The following is a 14267-nucleotide window of genomic DNA, read 5'->3' as shown; positions in this document are numbered from 1 at the left end:
GCGAATGCTACTGCCATGCGTATCATGGACCAGCAAATGGTATCGCTATTTCGAAGGGATCAACTAATTTTGGAACCTTCAGCCAAAATACCATCGGTGAGAAAACGCCCAAGTTTGTATATAGAGAAAGGCTGCTTTATTCTGGATTAATTACAATGATTTTAACTAGACCAGTTTGTTAACTTATATTCAAGCCTTCCTCCAAAATTTCTGTAATTGGCTTCTCGTGATTCGCTTCTGGGATATACTAGAAAGGCATACATATTTCATAAATGAGAATTTTCGAATACATGAGTTGAAGATTATCGGTAGAATAAACAATAAAGCACTTACTTCATCTTCTATATTATTCAATTTATTGAGTGATTCTCTATACCGTTTGAGAATTCGATCAGGTGGCGACGTTCTAGGCAGTTTTTTAGAGTACTGAAAGGTTTTCCTCGATGGTGTTGAACCTATTTAATTTTAATCAAATGAGGAAATTTTATTCTTTTCAGGCGTAACAATGAAAAATGTAAACGTACCCGTCGGAACATCTCGATATAAATCGTCCGTAAAGAATTTCTCAACTCGATCACGTATTACTTGCATTTCTGAAATAATTCTGCTATTCGTGTATGCGGCATTCGTATTTTCATTATCAAGTTTTTCCATAATTTCGGTAGAAGCATTGATGAACGCTGATTTCCAAGTGCTTAAGGATCTTGTACGTTCGTTGCCTGCTTCGTATACTGTCGTGTATATATCCTGCAAATAATACAAATATATAAAAATCAATGAGAAACAATAAGAGTAATCACAATGAATTCATATAAAAACTGTCTACTCACGTTAATTGATGATAAAATGTGGGTTTCATCTGTTTTCATTTTTTCCTGTATTTTTCTCATATTACATTCTATACAACTTTTGTAATTTATTAGTGTGTCGCAAGCATTATATAAATTCGTTTGGAATTCATTGACTAACCGTTTACTTTGTGCAATAGCATTTTCTGACAGTGTCCTCAACTAAAAGAAGTAGGCATCAAATTATACAACCGAACAGTGGAAAATCTATTTTTCTTGAATCGAATTGCTACGCTTTTACCTTTTCTGTTTCTTCTTTGACCATTTGTTTTACTTCTTGTGAGTCATCCTGAAGTTTCTCTTGTATGCTGTTTTCTTTTTCTCTCTGTATTCTATCAATATCGGAAACTTCGTTACTTAAAAGATTAGACACTTCATCGATATTCTGCAATGTTACGTGTATCGAAGAATGCTTTTCTTTGTCTTCATCTCGCAATTTATTAAAACAGTGTTGTAAGTCATTCATCATCTGCAAATATTAGACATTAAATATGCAGTAATTGTCATACTTGAAAATGTATCTACCTTCGCAAAATTGTTTTCTTTTTCCGTAATGCTCTTTAAATTTTGTCGAATGTTGTCAACAGTTCTCCTAATATCCGTAAGATTATTATTTATACGATCGTACTCCATGGTCGAATGTTTCGATATTGACGTTATAGCGTCGTTTGTAAATACGACTAAACTGTCCATTTTTTGAGAGACATCGTTACTTATATCTCGCAAATTTTCTGGTAATTTATTATCCATTAATTGTTGAATTTTCTGTGCAGTATTACAACTATTACGTAATACGTTACATTCTTGTTCGGTCGTGGCTGTAATACTCTCGATTTCTTTTTTACACCATTCTTGATACCTTAAATGCTGAAAAGATCTCTTATGATACTAGATCTATATTAAATAATATTAGCTTCATTTGATCACTTACAGAATTGATTGTGTGACTTGTCAATTTATCAGTTACATCTTTTGTAGGATTAAGAAGATCCTTAGAAATATGTTGATCCGATTTGTGAACATGGTCAATGAGAGACTGAGTTTGTGCATCTAAAAAGATAAAATATTAAGTAGTTAATTCCAAAATTATACTGTATTCATTAAATGTGTTCCTTACTAATGAGCTCTTTCAGAGACATGTAAAATTGTATCATGTTTGCAGACTTTGTCCCTATGTCAGCTTCAATTTTTCTGCATCTTTCTTTGACATTGTTATTAGTTTGTTGTCCATACGAACTGTTTCGTTGTGCTATTTCCCTGTGAATACATGGTATTATTAGATTATCAATTCTTACAATAAGAATTCATATTCAGTTATACAAGACAATTTACATTTTGCGATAAACTTTGTCGTGAAGTTTCTGTACATCGGCAGTGGCTGTATCGACAACATTTAAAACTGTTTCCACTTGCGACAAAAGAACACTTTCAGTCGACGCATGTTTTTCAACAAGGTGCTTTATTTCTGTTTTTTCTTGTTCTGATTCTGTTAAATGCGACGTGGCCGTGATCAAAGCATACTTTGTAGTTTCCAATTGATTTTTCATACTTGATAGTTGATTTGCTTGTTCAGAATTTTTTAATTGTAGATCATCAAATAATTTCTAGAACAACAATTGAAAATCTTACATTGCAGGAAACTATAAATATAATTACTATGATTTATAGACTTCGATATTAACATGTACCTGTTTATAGTTTAAAGTATCTTGAACCGCTTTAATGTGATGTAACTTGTGCTCTATTTCTTTATCTTGAAAGTTTTTTAACAACTGCATTTGATTATAATTGTCTGGGGCTAAATAAACACCATTTCGTTCGCGACAGTCCGATAAATCTTTCTTCAATTTTTCGATTTCTTCTGTATATTCCTGAAGCAATGCTTTTTTAGAAAATTTCTGGTTAACTTCCGGCCGATTCATAACATTTTTTGCACGATGAGCATAATCCAAAGTTGACAATGTTTCTTCGAGATTAATGCTAGCAGGAGACACTGTGGCAATTATTGAAGTTCTTGTACGTCCGCCCAATGATTCTTGCAGTAATCGTGTTAATTTTGATTCTCTGCACATACAAAAAAATAGGATACGTTGAAATCTAATTGTATCTTACAGCTCTAATTTTTAAACTTTCGATACTTTACCGATAGGGTACATGCGGAGTCTTTTCTACAAGCGCCGTTATTACTCGTCCTAGAGTTAATAGAGATTGATTAATACTGCCTGCTTCCCTAGCTCTTCGATCGATAGCTCCGGATCTTCCAACATTTTCGCTACCGGCTAAATCAACGAGATTTAATTTCCCTGTCTTTAAGAGTTCATCACCGTCGATAGTGTTCTCCTTTATGTGAATAGTAATTGAAAATATTGTATGAGATCGACTAAAACAAAGAATACAAACATTAGAATTTATGAAATAGAAATGATCGATAATAAACTGTGATAGAAACCTGGAGTTAGCATTTAATAATGTGGCTGCTGTCTGACGTTTTTCAGATCCCTTCTGAAGGATTTGAAATACATCAAGTTTATTATGAATAGCCACTTCCTGTAAGCCGTGTACTATTACTGCTCCCTTTTTAGTAGAATCCTCGTATATCCTTTTAAAGTATCACATAGTTCTTCAGTAGATTAAATGAGCATTATATTAAGAAAATGTATAAAGTATAAATACCTTATCTTTGCAGCATCGGTGTTAGGAGATAATAAATCATATACTTCTTCATTGTATAATTCCAAAAAAGTAACCCTTACTGAATATTCTTGATCACCTAGTAATCGTAGCTGGTCGAACAAGTGGCTCAAAGCACGAGGTATAATTCCAGCTCTGGTATCCTACGTGTTTAATATACAAAATTTAACTTTTAATTTGAAATGTGTTCATGTCTAGCACTTGCTAAACACTAAACTTGGATAGTTAAATCTTATGCATAATATAAAACAAGAGTAAACTCACTGTTTGCCAGTGAAACGATGGTTCGATATCAACACCTTCCATCGTAAATGTTTTTCCAGTACCAGTTTGACCATAAGCAAATACTGTACAGTTATATCCAGCCAAAACTTCTTCCACCAACGGATGAACAACTGCATTGTATACATCTATCTAGATGTTTATAGTGCATAAGTAAGGTGTCGTGTTACAAGTTTAATTTTATTAAAGTACATACCTGTCTCGAAGAAGGTCCAAATACTCTGTCAAAGACGAATTTTTTCGTAAACTTATCGTGTGATCTTTCACGAATAATTACTTCTCTGTTACATGGTGTATCCACAACTGTCATTGCCTTCCCACCTTTTTCAGCATTATTTATTGGTCTAATATAAAACAAAGGAACATCGGTAAGTTTGATATTAATATCTCGCGAACATCCAACAGTTTGCTGTCAAATTACCTGACACGAACGAAAACTTGTATATGCTGCTTTTTATCTTTTTTACTTTCGTTACACGTTTCGTTCATTTTTCACAAATAAATATACTTTACGGTTCGATCACTTTTAATTCCTTGCACACCAGCGTTTGTTTCCTTTCTCATAAAATAATTGGCAGACTTTCATATTGTATACGAACGTGCTTCGCGGTGCTAACCGTTGAAACATTTAAATTCGACGTTTCACGTAAATCCCGTCAGAGGTCTTTCGCGTCATATCAACGAACACATAAATAATTTTGCATAGATTACAATTAATGAACACTACACAACATTAAAATAACTAAAGACAAATTTATAGAAAATTGTTAATAAATGTAAATATGCGAGAATATAAGTGGTGCAAGCATAACGTATAAACAGGCACCCGTAACAAGACAAAAAATCATAAATTTTTAAATATTTATTGAATTTAAATACAAACTAATACAAATTATGGTTAAGGGACTCCAGATAAAAATATATTCTCCTTGTAATATTTTAGTTCCTGTATACTTTCTTTTATATCCGGCAAGGCTCTGTGTACGCATTCTTTCTTAGGTGTGCTGTTATAAATCACTGGATTCCATCTCCTAAAATAAATTTTGTATATACTATCTCGAGAGACATTGAAATTAAACAGGTAATATAAATGTAAATATAATAACCTGACGAGTTCTTTCAGTGAACTGACATCAATAATTCTATAATGTAAATAATCATTTACTGATGGCATGTGTTTCATCAAGAATATACGATCCATATAAATTGTGTTACCAGCCAATGGACAAGTTCCTTTTGAAATGTACTTCTTTAAGAAATCAAGCAACATTTGCTCTGCTTCTTTTAGAGTCAGTTTACTAGATTGACAGTCACTTATTAACCCTGTCTAAAAGTACATATAATTACTGGCGTAAAACCAATGGAACCAACAGTTATTTAAACAAAATAATCTGACCATATTATGATGATGTATACACCATTCATTCATACTTGTCAATATTGCATCACTCTGATTAATTGCAACATTAAATTCTTCGCTTATTACTTTCAACTCTTCATCAGTTATTATACAAGCAACTTCTAAAATTGTATCTCTTTCTATATCTAGTCCTGTTAGCTGGGAGAAAAAACAGTACAGTATTTTTTATATAACTACAAAAATTGAAAAAATATATTGGCAAGCGAATACCTCTGTGTCTATCCAAGCAATGCACTTATCTTTGTTATAAGCCATTTGTAACTTAATGAAAGTTGAAAGATTAAATTAAATTCAAACGATTGAAGAAAAAAATTCTTTGTGACAGCACTGTTACCAAAACATGAGATTTCAATATTAAAAATGTAGAGAAAATAATTGTTGGTGCTTCAAAGTAAAGTTCAGCCCTATTATTTAATATCACATTTAAGTCACACTATAGTTTTGTTAAATATTTGTACAATTACAGAAAGTTCTAGAATAAACAGGACATAACCTTAAATTTTAGTACGTTCTAGGTTCTAGTCACTCCTATTACTCCAAGTGCTAAAATGTTCCTATTTTTCCAGTTATGGAGAATCTCAAACATGAAGATAATTCAGAATTGGTAATAAAATTTATCATTTATCATTTTTCGTTGCTTACATCACGATTTGTAACCGACTTCGAACAGGAGGAGGTTACTAGTTTCGACATGTATATTTTTTAATATATAAAATGACAAAACAATCGAATTTCTAGCAATTTGTACAGATTAATATTAAATACTTCTAAACATTATTACTTTTAAAAAGTCTGTATCGGTTTAGGGAATCGCTTAATTTTTCTTAATAAAAGCGACTCAATGCAATGTGTTTACATTATCTACGAACTTGATAAAGGATCAATATCATACATTAATTAATCTATAGATACTTGAGAACTGAGGTATAGGTATATTTGCTTATAAGCATTAACGTACATAGTAACAAGTATAATTGAAAGAAATATTTTTCTCGACTACGAAACTTGTAAGTTCAATCTAAACATAAATTTACGTGCAAAATGAAATATCACCGGTAAGAAAAGGGTAAGGTTTAATTGAGAAATTTTGAATCTACCTTCGATATTAAATACAGGTAATAACAAGTGTGTTTGAAGAAAATTCAAGTGACCAGAAAATCGTTTCTTCGACAATGAAAATATTGTTGGCCCTGAAAAGGGCCGTTTGTTTGAATTGTAAGAAGGGAACTTAAGCTCTTTCTCCACGAATTCTGCGTGCCAATTGAATATCTTTCGGCATAATGGTTACTCTCTTTGCGTGGATAGCGCAAAGGTTCGTATCCTCGAAGAGACCGACGAGGTAAGCCTCGCTAGCTTCTTGAAGGGCCATTACTGCTGAACTTTGGAAACGGAGGTCGGTCTTGAAATCTTGAGCAATCTCACGAACGAGTCGTTGGAATGGTAATTTTCGGATGAGAAGTTCGGTGCTCTTCTGGTATCTACGGATTTCACGAAGAGCAACGGTTCCGGGACGGTAACGATGCGGCTTCTTCACTCCTCCGGTCGCAGGTGCACTTTTACGTGCAGCCTTTGTCGCCAACTGTTTTCGTGGTGCTTTACCACCGGTAGACTTCCTTGCGGTTTGCTTGGTACGAGCCATCTTTCTTCAAGAACGGTACGGACAGCAGTATTCTCAGCGAAACTCAACTGAAAATGTAAGTTACGCTGGATAACCGCCGCTTATATGCCCTGCGACGCGCCAGCTGCGAGTATCTGATTGGCTCGTTGCGAGTGATGGGGAATCACCCGCTTCCAGGCCGTTCGAGTGGCGCCGGAGAGGGGATGACCCTTCCAGCGTAGAAAAAAGGGTCTGAACAATTTTTAAACAGCCAACGCATAACCTCGGAAGTCTCCCTCATTTTATACCATGCTCGAAACGTTGCCCTTCGCACCATGAGGGTTGCCCCCCTATCGAGGAATTACTAACAGCTGGGCCCAACGGAAATCTAACTGTACGCAAAAAGTTTGGTTAAATTTTCGTACATTTACTACCGACTATTACTAAAATCATAAAATATACCTCTTGAAATACGTATACGTATAACGTATAATTAATAAAAGTGTATAAATGAATGTATTTGTAGAATTTTTGATCCCCTTCGGTATTTATATTTTAAGCGATGTACACTATCGTAAGTGTACATACAATAAATATTTCTTCTTTTTAAACAGTTCACAATACGGTTCGTTAATTTAGAGACTGTTTGTTTGTTTGTATTTGTTTTTATTGTGAACTTTTTACAATGTTATTGGCACATTTACTGTTACATTATTTTCTTACCTTCTAATTTTCTTATAAATGTTATTTTCGCGCTTACATTTTATAATACTTGCCGTCTCTTAAAGCTATTTTCTAAAGCTATTTTCTAATACTACTTGTGTCACATTTTTCAAAAGTTTTTTTTTTTTTTTTTTAACTAAATTATACTTAATGATTTGGTATTCTTGCATTTTTTTTTTAATTTTCCTATTTCTAGCCTATATCATTTAGTACTATTTTATTTTATTTTATGCTTAATTATTATCACCCGTATTCTTCCTGTGTTTTAACATTTCTTTTGTTTCCTACATTATCATATTTTTGTATTTGGTTGTCTCTTGTATTAATCTCATTAATACAATTTATAATATTGTGTTTGTACTTTCAAGGAACTTTATGGTATTTTTAGAAACTTTAACTTTAACTTTAAATTATTATAATATAGTTTATGCCTACAAAAACGAACCTAATTGGAATTTATTTTATTCTGCAAATATTATAACATGAACTTTACTTTCAATCTTTTTTATGTTCTTGCATATTGTTCGCGTTTTGTAGTTTCTTGCGCATTCAAATTTTCTATAAATGCATACAGATCGGCAGTCTAGTAATTATTAATGAGAATAACGGAACGTAAAATGTTTCTTGAAAAGTGGGAAAACAGAAATCAGTTTCTGCGCGTGAAAAGAAGGACACTGGAAATACCCAAAAGGACAACCCCCCGCTGTCGTTGGTGCTACGGAGAACCGGCAAGCGCAGCGCATTTTTCGGTTTTCTCAATTCCGTTTCGAAATTCAACGCGGGGTCTAACGTTGACCTTGCAGATTTAAGGAATTTCCCGTGTTACCCGTCGCATTCGAAATTTTCCAAAGAAAGCGTCGTTACTCGTCTACAGAATAGACCAGAATAGGTGTGCGCGTATATATAGGAAACCGGAATGGACCGATCTTGCACAGTTTACCATGATTTCGGCAAGCATCCGTTCGTTTTTCTTCGTCGTCGTTGTTGTTCTAACGTTGTGCAGCAATGTTCACTGCAATCCGTGTAAAATTATCGGTAGATCGGGTTCGTACGAGAAAGGCATTGACGCGAATCGTTATAACATTACCAGGATGGGCCATTTTCCTGTAACGGAAGGTATGGTATGTTTTCTTTTAACGTAAACAAAATACCATGTACAGTGGCTGTAGAAAGTATTCGTACACCGATCAATTTCCAAAGAAACTGTGTAAAATTGTAATTTAATAACTTATTTTTGATAAACAATGACATTCTACATATTCTCGGAAATCTCTAGAATTGAAAAAAAAAATAGCTATTTATGTAAGTTACGAAATTAACAAAAAAAAAATAAAAAAAAAAACAATTAATCGATAGAAATGTTGAAGCAATAAGTATTCCCACAATACATTCTACACCCACTGTAAGTATTTCTACAGCTTCATGAATCGTATCGTTAATGAAAACAGATGAGTTGAACACGCACAGGATAGCCGGTGGAAGGTACGCGAGAAAAAATCAATTTCCTTTTATGGCCGTGGTGCATCGACTGATGGGTGGAGGAATGATTGCACAGTGCGGTGGTACTATTATTTCTCATAGATGGGTACTGACCGCTGGCCATTGTGTAGCAAACGAGCCGCGACAATTCTTCGTAGTATTCGGGGATATCGATAAATCGCGCGTCGGATACAGTTTCTATCAAGGACCTGGAATTTCGATGATGACGAACGTAGGAGCCCTTCACCCTGATTATTCACCGACCGTAAACGATGTTGGCCTGTTATACATGCCGCAGGACATTCCGTTCGGTGGTAAGTAAATTGTGTACAGGGTGTCCCAAAAATGTTGTAACACCTTGAAAGAGGTGGTTCGGGAGGTGATTTGAAACAACTTTTTCCTTAGCGAAAATGTTGTCCGAGGCTTCGTTGAGGAGATATTAACGGAAAACACTGACCAATCAGAGCGCGCGGATACCGTTGGAGCGGCCGCGGTAGCGTATGAGCGAAGCCGGCTAGCGCGTAGCCTACGCTCAACCGGCATACTCGCGCTCTGATTGGTCGGGGTTTTCCCTTAATATCTCCTTAACGAAACCTCGGACAACATTTTCGCTAAGGAAAAAGTTGTTTCAAATCACCTCCCGAACCACCTCTTTCAAGGTGTTACAACATTTTTGGGACACCCTGTACATATAGTATTTTAGACGTATTTCAATCGCATGCTCATTCGAATGCTCGCATGTGTGCAAGGGACAAGTATTTCATAAATAATTTTGTTATCTTTCCAGTGGCTATTCAACCTATCCAATTGGCGGGAAATAACGAAATCGAAGAAAGTTTCGACGGTAAAATGGGAACTGTTATCGGATGGGGAAAAGATCGATCGAAAGGCACGGGAACGAGGAGATTGAAATTCGCGACTCTACCGATTATTTCGAATTCCGAATGTAGTATGTCGTGGAGCATAACGCCGAAGAAACACGTGTGCACGGCAGCCGGGTACAAGCAGGACGCTTGTCAGGTAAACAAATACATTGTGGCTCCCAGACATCTCAGATTACACAACTCGATATTAACGTATCTGCTCTACAGGGTGCTCATATAGAAAAATGTTCCTAATCACGATTATTTGACACTTTATAAGTTCAAAAACAAACGTCTGTGGTATGTGACTCGATAAAGATCGTGCTTGGAGGCCCTCGATACGGCCTTGCACGCAGACGGTTTTCCAAGCGTCCCTTCTCCCTCAAAGACCCTTCTTCCCAACGCACATTGCGTTCCATTTGGCCCTCACACTCGACTCGGGTTTCTCCATCCTGCGCATTTTGCAGCCTAGGCGCTGGCCTTCCACACATTTTATTTCATGCATCTGAATGATGAAATAATATGTTTCAGCTCGGGCGTCTTCTCCTTGTTTCTAGAATAAAAAATTAATTTACGTTTTTCGTACCATATGTTTAAAGGGTGATAGCGGCGGACCTTTAATTGCATTTGATGGCGGTGTTCCCCTTCAAGTCGGAATCGTGAGCTACGGTGACACAAATTGTCCCAGTAGCAGGCCTGGTGTGTTTTCTAGAGTCACTGGGTACATCGACTGGATTCAGGAAGTTACAGGACTTCATTTTTAAGAGAATTTGTGATATTGCTATTTTTATATGAATACGACTAAGAATGTAACCTTCTAAATACTTGTATACCGACGTGTAAATAAAAATTTATATTTTTATGATCTGAAATGTTCTTATAATACCTTGATATATATGTATTTTACTACATTATGTATAGATTTATTGTAAATCATTTACATAAATTATTGTAATATATTTTATGCCTACAAAATTGAACCTAATTGGAATTTATTTTATTCTGCAAATATTATAATATGAACTTTACTTTGAATCTTTTTTATGTCCTCGTATATTTTTTGCATTTTGTAGTTTCTTGTGCATTCAAATTTCCTATAAATGCATAAAGATCCGCGGTCTATTTATAATATTTTCTTATAAAGTTTTATTTGTATTATTTTAAATAATATTTAATAGTCATTCAGGTATATATTCAGGTATAGTCATTCAGGTAAAAATGAAGAAAAGTCGAAAGTAGAAGATAGAAGCCAAGGATTCCTTAAATACTAGATTACAATAGTTTTGATTACACAATGCCATACCCATTACCATGCATGCTTCTTCAAAACCTTGTTCTCAAAATTACTTGTAGCAGGGAGTTTGGAAACTAATAGACATTCACCGCGGGCAATTTTCACGAATGTTCGAGATGCCATAAATACCGAGGAAATGCTCATGTTTTGGTCAGTTCCACGATGAATTCGAAAAATACGCCGACGTTTCTATTCGCTTGCTGCTTTCTGACACTTTGTCCAGGTGTTTACAGTCATATAAAAAAAAATGGTCTCGATAAAGAAGTCGTATCTAACAGTACGCAGATTAAAAAAGATTCTGAGCCGTCGTCCCCCGTGTCGAAACTCTTCTTTCCTTCCTTTACGTGTAAGTATAATTTAGTACATCGAAGATCTACGTATATACAGGGTGTCCCAAAAATGTTGTAATACCTTGAAAGAGGTGGTTCGGGAGGTGATTTGAAACAACTTTTTCCTTAGCGAAAATGTTGTCCGAGGCTTCGTTGAGGAGATATTAACGGAAAACACTGACCAATCAGAGCGCGAGTATGCCGATGGAGCGCTCGCGGTAGCGTATGAGCGCGTAGCCTACGCTCAACTGGCATACTCGCGCTCTGATTGGTCGGGGTTTTCCCTTAATATCTCCATAACAAAACCTCGGACAACATTTTCGCTAAGGAAAAAGTTGTTTCAAATCACCTCCCGAACCACCTCTTTCAAGGTGTTACAACATTTTTTGGACACCCTGTATTAATGACAATAATTAATTTCTTGGTGGAGTAGACGATACGGATAGAATAGCCGGTGGTTTCTATGCTGTGAACGAACAGTTCCCCTTTATGGCGGTCGTGCATCGATTATTACCAAACGGGGCGACTTCCCAGTGTGGCGGCACCGTAATTTCGAAACGATGGGTTCTAACGGCTGGCCACTGCATAGGCTCCGGTTTCCCGCGTAAATTCTTTGTTGTTTTTGGCATCGTCAATAAATCAGGCATAGGGTACGATTCTAACAATGGGCCTGGTGTCTCGATGACTACGTCACACGCCGTTGTTCATCCAAAACATGATTACAACAAGAACGACGTCGGATTGTTATACATGCCGCAGGATATACCGTATAGTCGTACGTATATAATCTTATCTAACATGAAATAAGTAAGCAGTGTGAACTCAGAGTTGTAAGCAAACACGAACACAATTTCGTTCGACTTTGTTTACATCTAGTTACGGGTGAACTTATTTTGAATATTTTCAATCGGAGCAGTAACGTTTAGCTGCCGTAAATTTCGTATATTGCGCAGTAATAGATTACGATACGCTGAAACTTTAGAGTCTAAAATTCAGACCTAGCTTAACCGACGTTCTCATTCCCAGAAAAAATTCAACCGATACGGCTGGCCTGTTACCACGAGACGAGAGATGCTTTCGACGGCTTGACTGGCTATGTAGTGGGGTGGGGAAAGGACGGCCAGGTCAGCAGAGGTACAAAGGCCCTAAAGTATGCTCTGCTACCTATTATCGCCAACGATTATTGCAGCAAATTCTGGCAAATAGATGAAAGGAATATATGCACGGCAAATGGTCTCGGGCAGAACGCCTGCCAGGTATTAAGGATTCCGAGGAATACAGGGTGTCCCAAAAATGTTGTAACACATTGAAAGAGGTGGTTCGGGAGGTGATTTGATACAACTCTTTCCTTAGCGAAAATGTTGTCCGAGGCTTCGTTGAGAAGATATTAACGGAAAACACTGACCAATCAGAGCGCGAGTATGCCGATGGAGCGCTCGCGGTAGCGTATGAACGCGGCCGCCTAGCGCGTAGCCTACGCTCAACCGGCATACTCGCGCTCTGATTGGTCGGGGTTTTCGCTTAATATCTCCCTAACGAAGCTTCGGACAACATTTTCCCAAAGGAAAAAGTTGTTTCAAATCACCTCCCGAACCACCTCTTTCAAGGTATTACAACATTTTTGGAACACCCTGTATATTTTTTTAACGTTATTCATTATAAACTTGAACGAGTATAATCAACGTTTAGGGCGATAGCGGCGGTCCCTTGCTTATCATGAGGAACAATGCACCGATTCAAGTTGGTATCGTTAGTTTTGGCGATGGTAATTGTCCTAGTGGAAGACCAGCAGTTTTCACAAGAGTAACAACATTCATGCCATGGATCGAAGAAGTTACTGGAATACGATGCCAATAATAGTTACAATTCAAAGAAGTGTAATATTTTGATAATAAGTGTACTCAAATTAAATAACAATTGTATAAACACTGTATAAATACTTGTATAACACTGAATACATTTAAGGTCTATTTACACATAACCGTAACGTGTCAGTTCCGTATCCGTACTGCATCAATAACGTCACGGAGCGGTGTGGGACGTGTGCGAACATGCCCATTCAAAAACAACAGAAGAATATTTAAAATCACTGATACTGATGGAACATTATGCAACTGACACGTTACGGATATGTGTAAATAGACCTTTACTTTACGACTTTCCAAACGTAACCATTCTTCGATCTTCGTTACAGAATTAAAGTAATCCTGTATGAAAAATTGTGACGTCAATTGACAATAAAGAAAGACACGCATGGTCGATAAATGTAATTCTTTTTTTCTCGAAAGCAGAGCTGTTCCTTTGAAAGTCTGTTGGCTCTTAAAAGAACCGTTTACTTAGCGTATCTCCTCTTTTTATCTGTTTAACAATAACACACAGAACACGTAAAATCCACAATTCGAGCACAGAAACTTGAACGTTTGATTTATTCTCTATTTCTTTGCAAGTTCTGTGCAATTTCCCGAACAAGCTGTTTAAAAGATTCCCTAGATATCAATAATTTCGCACTTTTTTGATAACGACGTATCTCCTTTATCGATTTGTCCTTGGACCGTTTCTCAAGTTTTTTCTTTACGTTGTCGCACTGATTTATGCGCGCCATTTCACCGAACAATAGAACCGTCCGCCCTTCTGCTCGCAATGAACTAACCGTCGAAGCAGATGTGCGCAACCTTCCCTATATAACCTCGGTTCGTACACGTTACGGCTCTTCATTGGCTGGCGGAGTAGCGGTGGGGGCT

At 36.3% G+C, this 14267-nt stretch overlaps 4 protein-coding genes across 4 annotated transcripts; 1 reads left to right on the top strand and 3 right to left on the bottom strand.

Annotated features, from left to right (window-relative positions):
* Positions 1–113: 113 nt before the first annotated feature.
* On the bottom strand, positions 114–4529 carry LOC128881983 (kinesin-like protein Klp61F). The gene is made up of 16 exons (XM_054133493.1): positions 4243–4529; positions 4018–4165; positions 3804–3953; positions 3522–3682; positions 3298–3447; positions 2992–3228; positions 2537–2912; positions 2181–2452; positions 1966–2105; positions 1780–1898; positions 1374–1715; positions 1090–1317; positions 831–1010; positions 525–747; positions 334–455; positions 114–247 (listed from the first exon to the last, which is right to left on the bottom strand). Exons 1-16 carry the CDS (start codon positions 4308–4310, stop codon positions 179–181), a joined length of 2985 nt encoding a protein of 994 aa, XP_053989468.1. The 5' UTR covers positions 4311–4529; the 3' UTR covers positions 114–178.
* Positions 4530–4668: 139 nt separating this feature from the next.
* On the bottom strand, positions 4669–5594 carry LOC128881991 (probable oligoribonuclease). The gene is made up of 4 exons (XM_054133506.1): positions 5452–5594; positions 5218–5379; positions 4928–5148; positions 4669–4852 (listed from the first exon to the last, which is right to left on the bottom strand). Exons 1-4 carry the CDS (start codon positions 5494–5496, stop codon positions 4720–4722), a joined length of 561 nt encoding a protein of 186 aa, XP_053989481.1. The 5' UTR covers positions 5497–5594; the 3' UTR covers positions 4669–4719.
* Positions 4669–7029, bottom strand: LOC128881997 (histone H3). Its single transcript, XM_054133519.1, has 5 exons — positions 5452–7029; positions 5218–5372; positions 5037–5144; positions 4928–4963; positions 4669–4852 (listed from the first exon to the last, which is right to left on the bottom strand). The coding sequence occupies exon 1, from the start codon at positions 6878–6880 to the stop codon at positions 6470–6472; it is 411 nt and encodes a 136-aa protein (XP_053989494.1). The 5' UTR covers positions 6881–7029; the 3' UTR covers positions 4669–4852; positions 4928–4963; positions 5037–5144; positions 5218–5372; positions 5452–6469.
* A 1182-nt stretch (positions 7030–8211) lies between these two features.
* On the top strand, positions 8212–14171 carry LOC128876670 (salivary plasminogen activator alpha 1-like). Its single transcript, XM_054123209.1, has 8 exons — positions 8212–8677; positions 9010–9354; positions 9828–10060; positions 10503–10664; positions 11279–11543; positions 11960–12301; positions 12553–12782; positions 13216–14171. Exons 1-8 carry the CDS (start codon positions 8503–8505, stop codon positions 13381–13383), a joined length of 1920 nt encoding a protein of 639 aa, XP_053979184.1. The 5' UTR covers positions 8212–8502; the 3' UTR covers positions 13384–14171.
* Positions 14172–14267: the final 96 nt, after the last annotated feature.

The sequence above is a fragment of the Hylaeus volcanicus genome, chromosome 1 (assembly GCF_026283585.1).
Source record: "Hylaeus volcanicus isolate JK05 chromosome 1, UHH_iyHylVolc1.0_haploid, whole genome shotgun sequence".
NCBI lineage: Eukaryota > Metazoa > Arthropoda > Insecta > Hymenoptera > Colletidae > Hylaeus > Hylaeus volcanicus.
This window is presented reverse-complemented; position numbering and strand designations above follow the sequence as displayed.

Excerpts from the sequence above, each read along its gene's own strand:
- LOC128876670 (XM_054123209.1), top strand. The coding sequence starts at position 8,503 with ATGATTTCGGCAAGCATCCGTTCGTTTTTCTTCGTCGTCGTTGTTGTT. Across the intron at positions 9,355-9,827 it reads GCAGGACATTCCGTTCGGTG|TGGCTATTCAACCTATCCAA; the intron begins GTAAGTAAATTG and ends TTATCTTTCCAG. Across the intron at positions 10,665-11,278 it reads AAGTTACAGGACTTCATTTT|ACATTCACCGCGGGCAATTT; the intron begins TAAGAGAATTTG and ends GGAAACTAATAG.
- LOC128881991 (XM_054133506.1), bottom strand. The coding sequence starts at position 5,496 with ATGGCTTATAACAAAGATAAGTGCATTGCTTGGATAGACACAGAG. Across the intron at positions 5,380-5,451 it reads TTGCTTGGATAGACACAGAG|CTAACAGGACTAGATATAGA; the intron begins GTATTCGCTTGC and ends TTTTTCTCCCAG. Across the intron at positions 4,853-4,927 it reads TCACTGAAAGAACTCGTCAG|GAGATGGAATCCAGTGATTT; the intron begins GTTATTATATTT and ends AATTTATTTTAG.
- LOC128881997 (XM_054133519.1), bottom strand. The coding sequence starts at position 6,880 with ATGGCTCGTACCAAGCAAACCGCAAGGAAGTCTACCGGTGGTAAAGCA.
- LOC128881983 (XM_054133493.1), bottom strand. The coding sequence starts at position 4,310 with ATGAACGAAACGTGTAACGAAAGTAAAAAAGATAAAAAGCAGCATATA. Across the intron at positions 2,453-2,536 it reads ATACTTTAAACTATAAACAG|AAATTATTTGATGATCTACA; the intron begins GTACATGTTAAT and ends TTGTTGTTCTAG. Across the intron at positions 248-333 it reads TGAATAATATAGAAGATGAA|TATATCCCAGAAGCGAATCA; the intron begins GTAAGTGCTTTA and ends ATGCCTTTCTAG.